The following is a 14,124-nucleotide window of genomic DNA, read 5'->3' as shown; positions in this document are numbered from 1 at the left end:
AACTCCACCTCCTTCTGCACATGGCCTCTCTGCGTGTCTTTCGTCTTCCGTCTCATATAAGGACCCTTGTTCATGTCCCACTCAGATACTCTAGGGAGAGCTCATCTCAAGACCCTTACTTATCACATCTGCCAAGGCCCCTTTTTCAGATAAAGTCACACTCCCAGGTTCTAGGGATTAGAATGTGGACATATTCCTTTGAGGTCACCATTGCATCCACATTTCCACATCATGGCAACCACTTCCAATCCATCCCGGCCTTCTTTCCTCCTGAGCCCAGCCTTGGCCTCAAGCTCCTTCTCAACACTGCCTGCCATTAGCTAATATCAGGCCACTGGAGTTGATCCCAACGGCAAGCCATTTGACCTCTCAGACCTTGGCCAGATCTCTGTTCTTTTTGAGTCCAGTCTTCTAAACAGAGAAAATAACTCTCTGGGATGAAGGATATACTGACGTCCATGGAAAATTCATTGACTCTTGCCTGTACTCACAGGGATCCTGTACATCAACCCGGCAGACCTGGGGTGGAGCCCTCCAGTCAGCAGCTGGATCGAGAAGAGGGAGATCCAGACAGAGAGAGCCAACCTGACCATCCTGTTTGACAAGTACCTTCCGACCTGCTTAGACACACTCAGAACCAGGTAGGCCAAGAAGTAAGGAAGGCAGCAAGTTAAAGCAGCGGCAAAACGCCTGCTGGCTCACACCTTGTGTCCGCTGGTATTCTTTCTGTCCTGGCCCTGAAGTCAGAAATCCCTAGAGCCTTCCCCTCCAGGCACGGCAGATGGCAAAGGGGACACACATCAGACTGACAATGGCTGCCATTGTCAATTCAGGCAGGAAGCGAGATGAGGAAGAGGAAGAGGATTTGAAGTGCTTCTCGTGAGTGCCATGTGGGTGTATTTGAAGGAGGCTGTAAGTTGCAATATCCGATAACAATTCTGAGGTCCTGCAGTTTGTAGGGCATGAAGCTGGCCCTCCTCCAGGTCAGACCAACAGACCTAGAGGTGAAAATGACACTGTGACACATGGGACCCACCTCCTGTTTCTGACTGTGTGTGTTCGTGGCCCAGAGAGCACGGACTCAGGCACAATGCAGCAATTGCCCAGGCCTGTCCTTCTGGACACTGTGAGTTCACTTTTCCCTTTATGGGTTTGCAACAGCAAAAGCAAAAACCCCTGACCACTTATCACCTAAACAAGAGATTCATTCCTTTTAATCAAAAGGATACTTATTATAGAAAGACTGTGGTGTCTGCAGAGAGTGGTTCCAGTGTTCGGAGCCTGCTTTAGTTCTACACTCTTCTTGCCAGTTGATGCATCACCCATGGATCAGGCACCCAACCCTGTAGTTCAGCCAAGCTCAACCCTCAGAGCTGGAAGGCAGCGTGATTCAGAGATCTAACCAAGTTCCCAAAGATTCCGAGTTATGCTCAGGATTACTTTTCCCAGAAATTAAATCCCTCATTCAAAGTGACCCTTACTCCTCATCGCTGATCTGTCAATAGGATGGAGTATTTGGGGAGGAGTCTCCCATGCAAGGGGCCCGAAGCGCTCCCATTTCACATGCCCCCTGTCAAACCCACCACGCTAAGAATGAATTTCATATGACTAAAAACTGAATTGCAATTGAGTAGTGTACATGGTGGTGTATTTTTAGATAGTTAAACATTTATTAATTTTGATTTTGTAAGTTTCTATTTTGGCATCAGTAATTGTTTTTCCAATCTTGACCCTTTGAAAAGCCTTTACCTCTGGTGGCCTGTGGGCTCCATGGCCTTGGAATCCTAACAAGATAGAGCAGCCTTGGCAGTGGGCAGTGCCCAGGACAGTGGTGGGGAATGTCGCCAATGGGCAGGGGGCTGCAAGGAGTGAACACGCCATGGAAGGAGGAGGTTTGGGGAAAACATCAAACCTTGTTCTTTACCTTTTTCTGAGACACTTGTCCAATGTATCCTCTAACTGAAAGTTAGGCCCTTTCCCACTCTGGGCATTTAGAACAAGAAATGTGTGTGTGTGTGTGTGTGCACGTGTGCTCATGAGCATGCACGGCCTTTGAAATGGGCTTTGAAGGCTCTGTATTAAGTGTATCCAGAGACAAGTCTTGCCTCATCTCTGAACCCTCTGGTTATCAAAAAACAAACACATTTTTTCATGTCATTTATGGTGCCTACTCTGTGTGTTATTTCATTTCATTCTCACAACATTCCCGAGGGGCTAACCATCCTGTAGATACAAGAGCTGAGGTGCCATGAGGTCCCTCAGCATCGCAGCCAGTTAGTAACAGGCACTTACTTCAGAGTCTTCTGTGTTATTCATCACGGTATTGTGATGCCGGCTGCACATGGCCCTGAGAATGGAAGCTGTGTGACGTCAACACAGACTAATTCTTCTATTGGACAGGAGTCCTCATAACGGGTGATTATAAAGTGCCAACTGGTGGGCACTGGTGCCATTCAACACCTGTGGGAATCCCCAGTTGGGGGTGCAATGAAGAAGGAAACTTTATTCAGTGCAAACAGCTCGATTGTGAAACAGCACGGCTGTGAGGTGGCTCTGGTGCCAGGCCCCCTCTCGGCTGGACAGCAGTGCTCTTCCCTGCTCCACTCTTCTCTGGTCTGCCCTGCCCTGCTCTGGCCTATAACTGGTCTGGTCTGTCCTGCCCTGAGCTGGTCTGACCTGCTCTGGTCTGCTTCGCTCTCAGCTGGTCTGCTCTGCCCTGCCCTGGTCTGCTCTGGTCTGCTCCCTTTTGCCTTTCCTTAACGTCGGTGCCTCTCATTCTGGTTCACTCCGCTCTGGTGTGACATCCTCAGTGAGTCAGCTCAGCTGGAGAAACCCAGTCCTAGGTGGAATGGGACAGTGCACTCTGAGCCACAGGGGAGCTGGCTTATACAGACAGCAGTCACCACCCCTGGTCCCTGCTTAGTCTGTCTTTAGGCAAATGAGGGCTCTGAAGCCTCACCATTTGCTTGGTCCAAAAGATATTGTCCTGATTGGTTAGAATAGAGCAGCTCTGATTAGATAGGGAAAGCCTCAGTCCTATTGGTAGAAATAGGTTTCCAGGAACTCCTTTATAACGGGGAGCAGGACACAGAGCAGATAGGCAGTTCAGTACAGAGGCTGGCAGCTCAGTGCAGGCCTCTCCCTGAAGTGCAGTTTCCGTGAGAGGCTCTGAGTAGACGTGGCCGCCAGGCTCGGCTTTGAGCCCAGTTAGCCCCCAGGAGTCCTTCTTAGTAGGCGTCTTCTTCCTCTGGGTCCATAATGGCATCTGGTCACTGCTCGCCACACAATCTCCCTCTCTCTCTCTCCCTTCCTCTCTCTCTCTCTCTCTCTCTCTTTTTACACACACACACATAATTTTTAAAAACTCAATAAAAGTTTTTAAAAAAAACAAACTCCACGGAAAATGAAAGCTCCTCCCCCTGCCGCAGCTCCGCCGCCTCCAGCTCTCCCCCTGCCTTGGGAAAGGGGGTTCCCATGGGAAAGGGGGTGTCCTCCTTACTCCACCAGTCACCCCTCACAGCTGTAGCTTCTGTCTCCTCGGGGTTGAAGAGGGACCCAGAGAAGAGAGGGAGGAGCCAGAAAGGTCTCACCGAGTGGAGCCACAGTTAGGGCCTCAGTGACCCTAACTGGCAGATCTGGAAATCTGAAACCGGACTCTCTCTTTAGAAGCTTTCTGAGTTCCCTGGGCCCCTCCTTGTCACTGGGGAGCTCCCTGTGCCTTTCCTTAACGTCAGTGCCTCTCCATCAGCCCATGACGCTCCCTCTCCATTAGCTCCGCACGCAGACTCCTCAGGGAGGTCCCCCTCCCCAGCGCCTGGCAGAACCTGACATGCCCAGATCCAGGAAGTACTCCCCCTCCTCTGCGTGGCACATGGGAGTGAGGGCAGCCCAGCGGCACCCTCTTACACCCGCTGGATGAGCGGGCCTCTTCGGGTTTCCAGGCGCGGGTCCTGGGCCACCTCCGAGCTGTCCTGTTGAAGCGCCATCCTCAGCTCTCATTTTGGGCAAACCCCTGCCTTCCCTGTGGGAGAGGGGGCACTCATTGCCTACCAGCCGCTCCCTCCAAAAACCTGTCTGCTCATTTCAGCCCCTTGGTGTCCCCCACTTTGCTCATCTAGCCCCTTGAGACAAGGAGAGGCCAGGGTCGCAGAGCCTGGGATCTCAGTTTCAAATGTGAGAGTAGTGGGCCCCTTATTGTCTTGGTGTCTCATCCAAAACACAGCCGGGGAGGATCCGCTTTGACATTCTGCTGCAAACATGTGTCAAAGGGATGAAGGAGAGCCTGTCAAGTACTCACATTTCTCACTGCTCCTGGGGTAACATGTAGACTATGAGAGCACTTCAGAGTATTGTTGTAAAGATGGAGACCAGATGAAAAACAAGCCGACACAAGACACTGAGGAGAATGGGATGCTATGAAACCCTGAGGCCCAGCAAATGACTTCTGAGGTGTCAGTGAATGGCATTGCTCATTTTATAATAGTGAACCCTGCCTCTGTGCAGCCTGGGAGCTCATCTTCCCACAGCAGGTGGCCATGCGGGCAGGCGTGCAGGAGGCGCTGAGTGGGTACATGGTGCACTCTGTGTGTATGGGTGGTGGGAAGACTGTACCTGTGTGCACGCGTGCTTGTGCATATGTGTACGTGTTTGTGTGTGCGTGCACACACATGCTCCTGCTCCCTTGGGCATAGATTCACCTTTATGCATCTCTTGATATCGGCCTTTCAGTCAAGACCTCCAGGCCAAGGTTAAAAGTACAAAATCAGGCCAGCACCAAGTCACAGAGGTACATTTGGGAAGAGGAACTCCACCAAGTAAGGCATGATAGTATAAAACAGCCCCTAGACTGGCCCACTCTGCCCCCCAATGAAGACCTGGCCACAGAGAAAACGTTTTCAATGTGTTTTCATTGTCAGACCTCTGTGCTGAAGTTACGGAACCTCAGACTACCCCCACCTGGACACTGCTGCTTTTTGACAATTAAAGAAACTGTGAAGGGAGTGAAACTGCTGAGATTTTTACTCGGATTGCAGCTGCTGCCATTCCCAAGGGGCAAGAGGGGATCATCAATGCTCAGATAAGGGGAGGGAGAGGGCATCAGAGAAAAGGCAGATGAGGGAACCTTCTCAGGAGCCCTTAGGGCCCTTCCTTACAAAAGAAGCTGATACAAAAATAGCTAATGAGAATGAAGGTTTAGGTAGCACCATGGTCCTCTGGATTCCTAAAGAACTTAACTCATGAAAGTGTCAAACCCATAACTGTCCCACGATGCCTCTAGGGTGGAAAGGCCAGGGTTTTAGAGCGTCCCGGGCCTCTCTCTGCAGGTTTAAGAGGATAATTCCGATCCCAGAGCAGAGCATGGTGCAGACACTCTGCCACCTTCTCGAGTGCCTCCTGACCGAAGAGAACATCCCCGCGGACTGCCCCAAGGACACCTATGAGCTCTATTTTGTGTTTGCTGCCATCTGGGCTTTTGGCGGAGCAATGATCCAAGATCAGGTAAGAGACTGTGCTGAGCTGACACTCACATTCAGGTCCACCCTGGCAAAAGCTGGTCTCCAGAAAGGATGGGAAAGACAGGACAGCTAAAGGTCAGAATTCACACCAACACAGCAAACTGTCTGGTTATCTACCCACTGCTCTGCTGAAGACACTAGTCCTCATAGAAGGGCCCTATGAGGGGAGACATGAGATTGGAATGTATTTGGAGCTGTCGCCTTTCAAGTCGGTGACCGTGGATTTCACGGAGAGTTGCAGTGTTTGAGTTTGACCAAGTAGAGGTATGAGTACAGAACTTTTCAAAGTGATGTGTGTTTTATAGGCAAAATGACATTGTGCTGTAGAAGTTTGAATAGGAGGAATCTCTTTAGCCTTCTAAGTATCTCCCAGAACAACCAGACCAGCTTAACCATCCTGCCCCAAACCCCTGAAAGAAAGATCTTTTCATAGAAGGTTGGACCAAGCGTTTATTGACGTCTGGGAGTAGAAAACCAGCATAGTATCTATCTCATGGTATTGGCTGCTGTAGCTTCATGCCCTTTGAGGGTTGGCTTGCATTATCTTGGCAACTTATTCCCTAAAATCTCCTGCATTCCCAGCCTTGTTCTTCACTTAGTTTCCTCCAAATAAAGGGTAGTCTATATAGAAACAACATATTCAAAATCATGCAGATCAGTCTTTTACAACGGACTCTAGCTGTCAGGAAGTATCATGTCGAGGATAAGAACGTGGACTCTAAATTTGAATTGTCACTCTGCCACTTAGTATCTAGGGGGCAGTGACAAGTAACTTAACCTCTCTCTACCTTATTCTCCCCTGGTGTACAAAGGAGATGAGGGTGGTCAGAGTGGGATGTTTGTGAGGATTAAAGGGATACTGTTCTAATTGCCCAACATAGATGTGGGCAAAGCATTTGGAATGGTGTTGCACACATATGTGCTTATTATTAATATTATAAATATTCAGATTTTGAATATTTAGGAACTGACTCAGTTTCATTATCTGGAGCCTCTCTCTCAGCAGGGGCCTGAACCAGCTGCAGTTGCTGGCAAGTTATGCTTTGATCTTCCTGATCTGGGTTGATCCTGGGCTCTTTTGAGGAGAGAGGCAAAAAGTTTCAGCCTCCCAGGACAAAGCCATTTTCTAAGAATCCAAAGTGGAGGTGAGCTGGGAGAATTAACAGTTAATTTAGAATTAGAAATTTATCTGTTTCTACAGGCTCTGCTGTAACATCCATCCCAGCTCTCATCAGCTCCTAACATGTTCCTTAGTGCTCAAAACTCAGAAAGCAATTCTCACAGGCTTCAGGGTGACTGCCTTTCTCCCTCCCCCTCTCCCTCACCCTCTCCCTCTCCCTCTCCTTCTCTGATGCTCATGGGAAGGGGAAGTCTGCAGGAGGATTCCTAGGTGAGAGCTTCACACTTGAGAATCTCTCCTGTCTGTCCCACAGCCTTGGTGCTCCTTTGACATCGTTGCATTTCCCTTTTGAGGTGAGGATGCAGTGCGTGTAGCAGGAGGGATGAGCCCTCGCTGAAATGCAGAGATCCAGAATGCATAGTTATTGCTTCCCATCGATAGCGGTCCTCAGGCTGCTGAAATGTTAGACAGCAGCCACTGCTGGGCTTCTCTCCCATGTTGGTGCCGAGCGAGCAGGGGGGCATCAAGATAAAGATGCTTGGTCAGTTTTTCCTGTCTCTGTATAGAAAGATTTCAATCCACTCAACTCTTTGAAGACCCAGGAGAAAGCATCCCTCCAGGCATCTTGGGCTCTGGAGCCTGCGGAGCTACAGGCAGCCGCGCTGGCACATGGGAGAGGACAGAGGCGAGAGCTTTTGGCAGCAGGGAGTATCCAAAACCCCTGCACCCACATCCCAACAGCAAAAATCGTGCTCTAAATGGAAAAGTCAGAAGTTGGCCAAGATAATGTACATCGTGAGCACCAGTGGTGCTTACATTTAAAAAGCAAAGGAGAAATACAAAGTAGAGCCCATACTGAGTAGCAGACACAATAAAAATAATGGGGGAGGGAGGTGCTGGCTAAATACAGCAATTGCAGAAAATGATCTCTCGGAAGCGAATGGGCTCTCAGAGAGCCCAGGATTGGGAGACCAGAAACCTGCGTGCAACCCCCAGTTTGGCCATAAGCTTCTAGAGCTACAACCCTCTGAGCCTTTGTCTTTTCAGACATAAAACAGGACTGGTTCTCACCAGCCAGAACTTAGAGCATTTTGAACGTTAAGTGAAGTGATGTCTTATCCAAAACTCTGCCACAGCATGACCGTCCAGCCTAGTGTCATCAAGTTCAAAGGGCAGGAGGGGACCCGAGAATCTTCAGAATGCAAAGGAGACGGGAATTTCAGAAGGGGCCTCTTCACTGAGGTCATCGCTGGAGAGACACCCACATTGTCCAACTGAGAAAGGGCCGTGGGAGTTTCAGCAAAGGCAGCCTTGCCCTTAGAGTGTCCAAGTATAGGGGGAAGTGGGCTTCCCAGGTTACAGGAGGGCGAGACGGTATTGGGCAGCCCAGAAATGGGGCGGCTGGGGGTGAGGACGGGGGCGGAGGGGGGGCACGGAGGGGGGAAGGACATCTCCTTCTTTCTGAAGATGGCCCTCTTGGGTTTTCAATATCAACTTGAAACCTGGTTTTCAAAAGAAGTTAAAGGTCTTCAAGCATTTCATCCATAAGTTAGAAAATAGTGATTTCCTCCCCCCCCCCCCCCGCCCCCGCCCTAAGGCTTCTGATTGAGAAGATAGTGTTCCTTGAATCTGAATTCAAATCACAATAAGAGCAGCATACAAATCTGTTTTACCTTAAGGCCCATTTCCATTCTCATTTTAAGGCAAAAGAATGCAGTTCTACTTACCTAACAGCAAAATGCATACACCCGGTCCTGGTCCGTCCAGCCTTTAAACTCCAGCGTTGTGCTGTCCTCCGAGGACTTTTCCTAAAATGCCCAATCTGGGCCTCTTTCCTTTTTAGGATTTTTTTCCTAGGTCTGTGTGTCTGGAGTGAGTTTGCCGCCCCCACCCCCCACCCCCAACCCCCCGCCCAGTGTGTGTGTGTGTGTGTGTGTGTGTGTGTGTGTGTGTGTGTGTGTTTGCTTGGACACAATAAGATAGTTTGAGTACTCTGGGTGCACAGCCCCACCCTTAAGGATCATGGTTTAACATGCATGCATGTAAATATGTCTCCACATATTCCTCTGTCAGAAGCCCAGCAGAGCTTTCTCTCCCCTGCACCTGGATTTTAAAATTTTAGCCCTTGAAGAAACATTAGAAACTTTCTTTTCTAGGATCCTCATTCTATAGATGAGGAAACAAGCACAGATAGCAGGAATTTCCCCGTGGTTATGGACCTGACTTCCTCTGAGTCTTCTTACTCAACCACCCTTTTGTTCATTTCATCCCTGGCTGCCATGCTGGGCATTGCTCAGTCTCAGGAGTCAATCGATCCCTTCGGAATTGTTGACCACACTTGCCCATCTTGTGGTGGTGGGCTCTCTCCTCCATGTTCTTATACTCCCTCCCCCCGCCCTCCACCCTGCCATGGCTCTGAGATGGGCTGGTGCAGGGAAGCTCAGCTGCATGGTCAGACTGGCGCTCACACATGTGCTCGGGAGGCCCTGCTCAGCTGCGTCAGGTTCAGGCTGGTCCTGGGCAGAGCAGCATCCTTCCCGGAGGAGCCGGCCCATCAGGTGGACCTGCAAAAGCGGAAGCACGTTGTTCCTCCCTGGCCTCTGCCTGATGCCAGGATGGCCTGTCCAGGCTCTTGAGCTCTGAGAGCCTGATGCTCACCTGCTCTGTGTTGCAGCTTGTGGACTACCGGGCAGAGTTCAGCAAGTGGTGGCTGGCCGAGTTCAAGACCATCAAGTTTCCTTCCCAGGGAACCGTCTTTGACTATTACATAGACCCCGAGACCAAGAAATTTGAGCCATGGTCCACACTCATCCCCCAGTTTGAATTTGACCCTGAGATGCCTTTGCAGGTGAGTGTGTGAGCGATCAAGGAAGTGCATTCATCCTGAAGGTCAGCCATGGCTCAGGAAGCAGCCGCTGGCCAGCATCCAAGAGGTTTGGCTGGGAGCTGGGCACCTCCAGCTACTGCCTGTCAGTGGAAATCATAGGTGCAATGAAGCCATGAGTTCCCTCCCAGGGGCCAGGTCACTTGGTTACCAGGCCCCACTGGCAACCTCGGGGGACACAGGGCAGAGACGATGGGGCAGAAGTTTCTGATGAATGTTAGCGAGGCCTCAGGGAGGCAGACGGAGTTGGTAGGGGAGGGCAGGGATGCTCTCTACCCAGAGAATGAGCTTACAAAATGGTCTCCCTGTGGATATCAGGGAAGACTCTCTGCCTATGGTGGCGAGATCCACCGTGGCAGCAGAATCCCTCTTCTAAATGCGCCAGAACGTTCTGCGGTGCATCTGTTTCTCCCACAAGCCCCAGGCACACTGATTGTGTTCCCATTCCAGGCTTGTCTGGTGCACACGAGCGAGACCATCCGCCTGTGCTACTTCATGGAGCGGCTCCTGCAGCGGCGGCGACCGCTCATGTTGGTGGGGACCGCGGGCACAGGCAAGTCGGTGCTGGTGGGCGCTAAGCTAGCCAGCCTGGACGCAGAGGAATACCTGGTGAAGAACGTACCCTTCAACTACTACACCACGTCGGCGATGCTGCAGGGTAAGGCGCCCAGGGGCATGGAGGGGGGCCGTCTGAGTGGCCATGTCACCTGGCCCGGAGCTGGAGCGAGTGGCAGGTGCCTGCTCACCCACTGGGCTGGACAGTGCAGCTCCTCCCACAACACCCTTCTGCCTCTCCCCTCCTTTCCCTCCCACAGCACCTCTGTCCCACTTCTGCACCCCTTAGCATGGTTCCCTCCCCCCATCCTTACTCCCTGCACTCCGCTCCCACCTGCTGGCTTTCCCCAGGGTGGGAGCTCAACACAGAGCAGCAGTTCACACCCCGATGACAAAAAAGCTGAAGACCCTTTGAGAGACCATGAGCTGTAGACTTCTGTCACCTGCTGTGTCTCTCGAGGTCTTTCCACTCACCCCTCACATTTTAGAGATGGGGAACCTGAGGCTCAGGTAAAAGTACATGATCGCCCACGGTCACCACCAAGCAGCCAGGCTGGTGTGGCACTTCAGCCTCTGACCACACTGAACCGCTTTTCCCTGGAGGTGGAACATGGGGCCTCCTAGTGGACATGGGCCTCCTAGTGGGCATGGGCCTCCAAGTAGAACATGGGGCCTCCTAGTGGACACGGGGCCTCCTAGTGGGCATGGGCCTCCTAGTGGACATGGGCCTCCTAGTGGGCATGGGCCTCCTAGTGGACATGGGCCTCCAAGTAGAACATGGGGCCTCCTAGTGGACACGGGGCCTCCTAGTGGGCATGGGCCTCCTAGTGGACATGGGCCTCCTAGTGGGCATGGGCCTCCTAGTGGACATGGGCCTCCTAGTGGGCATGGGCCTCCCAGTGGACATGGGCCTCCTACTGGGCATGGGTCTCCTACTGGACATGGGTCTCCTAGTAGAACACGGGGCCTCCTAGTGGACATGGGCCTCCTAGTAGAACACGGGGCCTCCTAGTGGACATGGGCCTACCAGTGGACATGGGCCTCCCAGTGGGCATGGGTCTCCTAGTGGGCATGGGCCTCCTAGTGGATATGGGTCTCCTAGTGGACATGGGCCTCCTAGTGGATATGGGCCTCCTAGTAGAACACGGGGCCTCCTAGTGGACATGGGCCTCCTAGTGGACATGGGTCTCCTAGTAGAACACGGGGCCTCTTAGTGGACATGGGTCGCCTAGTGGACATGGGCCTCCTAGTGGACATGGGTCTCCTAGTAGAACACGGGGCCTCCTAGTGGACATGGGCCTCCTAGTAGAACACGGGGCCTCCTAGTGGACATGGGTCTCCTAGTGGACATGGGCCTCCTAGTGGACATGGGCATCCTAGTAGAACACGGGGCCTCCTAGTGGACATGGGCCTCCTAGTAGAACACGGGGCCTCCTAGTGGACATGGGTCTCCTAGTGGACATGGGCCTCCTAGTAGACATGGGCCTCCTAGTAGAACACAGGGCCTCCTAGTGGACATGGGCATCCTAGTAGAACACGGGGCCTCCTAGTGGACATGGGCCTCCTAGTAGAACACTGGGCCTCCTAGTGGACATGCGTCTCCCAGTGGGCATGGGCCTCCTAGTGGACATGGGCCTCCTAGTAGAACACGGGGCCTCCTAGTGGACATGGGCATCCTAGTAGAACACGGGGCCTCCTAGTGGACATGGGCCTCCTAGTAGAACACGGGGCCTCCTAGTGGACATGGGTCTCCTAGTGGACATGGGCCTCCTAGTGGACATGGGCCTCCTAGTAGAACACGGGGCCTCCTAGTGGACATGGGCATCCTAGTAGAACACGGGGCCTCTTAGTGGACATGGGTCGCCTAGTGGACATGGGCCTCCTAGTGGACATGGGTCTCCTAGTAGAACACGGGGCCTCCTAGTAGAACACGGGGCCTCCTAGTGGACATGGGTCTCCTAGTGGACATGGGCCTCCTAGTGGACATGGGCCTCCTAGTAGAACACGGGGCCTCCTAGTGGACATGGGTCTCCTAGTAGAACACGGGGCCTCCTAGTGGACATGGGCCTCCTAGTAGAACACGGGGCCTCCTAGTGGACATGGGTCTCCTAGTGGACATGGGCCTCCTAGTGGACATGGGCCTCCTAGTAGAACACGGGGCCTCCTAGTGGACATGGGCATCCTAGTAGAACACGGGGCCTCCTAGTGGACATGTACCTCCTACTGGACATGTACCTCCTAGTGGACATGGGCCCTCTGGGTGTGGCTTCAGGTCCACAGGCTCGTATAGGTGTTTCTCCTCCCCAGAGTCACTTCCTCCTGGACCCTCACTTACAGTAGGGTCATCTTGGCTGTCCCGGACATGGGGCCAGAGAGTCTGGTCCACATCTTAACACTGCTTGGTCTACCCAATGGAGCTTATCATTTTTGTTCCTGGAAAGATACACCTCTACACTTATTTGCAAGCCTTAAGTGCAACGACTAGCCAGATTACCAGCTCTGTCCATTGATACCCATTCTTGCTATTTACTTATAACTACACTAATGATGACAATCATAATGACAATAATAACTTTTAGCAAACATTCACCAGGTATGAGTTAGATACTAACTTAAGATTAGACTTTTACACATGTTTAAGTCACTTAATCTATAACAGCCATGTTACAGATGAGAAAACCAAAGCACAGAGAAGTTAAATAAGCTACTCCAAGTCACACAGGAAGTGGTGAAGCCAGGTTTTAAATCCGGACAGTCTGACTTCTGTGTCTGTGCTCTGACCATTAGGCTATACTGCCTCCCTAGTAAGAAAATACTTTGGAAACTGCAATAAATATTTGCTATTGTTCCTATTATCATTAGTAGTACTACTTCAGTATTCTAGAGGAGCTGTTTTCTAGAATCCTGTTATGATTTTATATTGTAAAAAAAAAAATGGTTTTTTTTGTTATCTTTATTATTGAAAGTATTACAGATGCTCCCCTCTTTTGTTGTAAAAAAATACTTTAGAGAGTCACTATTCTAGTCAAGAAAGAGGCGATGAGCTTCTTACACTGCCCAGACCTCTTGCTCCTGCTCTTGGCCTTTCACTGGGAGGACTCTCTCCTCCCCTCCTGTCAGAAAACAGAGAATTATTCTAAAATGTCACAGTTGCAGTCACGTAGAGTCAGGATGAATGCTCACCTCTCCCTGCGGTGAGACATACACCAAACACAGCACTTCCTGCCTCTTGTTAATTCCCTAGTGGCCGCTGGTCTGGTCCCGCCTCTTACACCAGGGGATGGGTGAAGCAGCTGTCTGTCACCTCGCATGCAGAAGTGACCAGGGCCAGCAGAGCACCCTGAGCCCCGGAAGGGCCGGCATACCTGTAACTACGTCCATGTGGCAAAGCTCAGACCCTTGACTCAGCTGCCCACTTCCCTTCCTTGAAACCTCCTTCCTTCTACTTTCGTCACAGTCCAAACAAGTTAGATTATTTGTCTTTTTGGCCTAAAACATTTTAGAAGCAACAAAATAGCTCCTAAATGGAGAAAGTATGCTATCAACAGCTAGAAATGTGGGAGCCAGCGGCCAGTCAATGTCCAAGAGGAAATAAGAAACTTAAAAGGGACAAACAGGAACTCAAAGGTAGCTACTCATTTAGACAAGAGGAAGACGGTCCCCCCCCCCCCCCCCCCACCGCGTAAGCCCTTTGCTTTGTGCAGCCCAGTGTGGTCATTGCTCTTGTACTTGGATCCTGTGTAACTATGAAAAGACTGCATGTGGTGTGGTATGGTCTGTACGGATGTGCAAAGTGCATGTTTGCAATGTGTCCCTAATGGCAAGCGATGGGAAATAGCCTAATTAGCCATATGATGGAATGCTAAACATTATTACAAAGAATGAGGAAATTCTGCGTGAACTGAGTTGCAACTATTTCCAAAGCTTTATTGAGAAAAGAAAGACACAGAACAGTATATACAGTATTCTCCAAATTCTGTTTAAAAAGAGAGCTATGAAAATTTACACATATCTACATATACATATATATGTACATATACATATATGTG

At 51.0% G+C, this 14,124-nt stretch overlaps 1 protein-coding gene across 1 annotated transcript in view; it reads left to right on the top strand.

Moving 5' to 3' along the window:
- Positions 1–14,124, top strand: part of DNAH9 (dynein axonemal heavy chain 9) — a 343,788-nt gene that overhangs the window by 155,232 nt on the left and 174,432 nt on the right. The window contains exons 35-38 of the mRNA XM_059668596.1: positions 494–641; positions 5,325–5,499; positions 9,311–9,484; positions 9,971–10,178. Coding sequence (XP_059524579.1) covers positions 494–641; positions 5,325–5,499; positions 9,311–9,484; positions 9,971–10,178 — 705 coding nt within the window. The remainder of the gene's footprint in view (positions 1–493; positions 642–5,324; positions 5,500–9,310; positions 9,485–9,970; positions 10,179–14,124) is intronic.

Source organism: Myotis daubentonii, chromosome 16, assembly GCF_963259705.1.
Source record: "Myotis daubentonii chromosome 16, mMyoDau2.1, whole genome shotgun sequence".
Lineage (NCBI taxonomy): Eukaryota > Metazoa > Chordata > Mammalia > Chiroptera > Vespertilionidae > Myotis > Myotis daubentonii.
The sequence above is the reverse complement of the archived record's forward strand: the minus strand, read 5'-3'. Positions and strand labels throughout refer to the sequence as shown.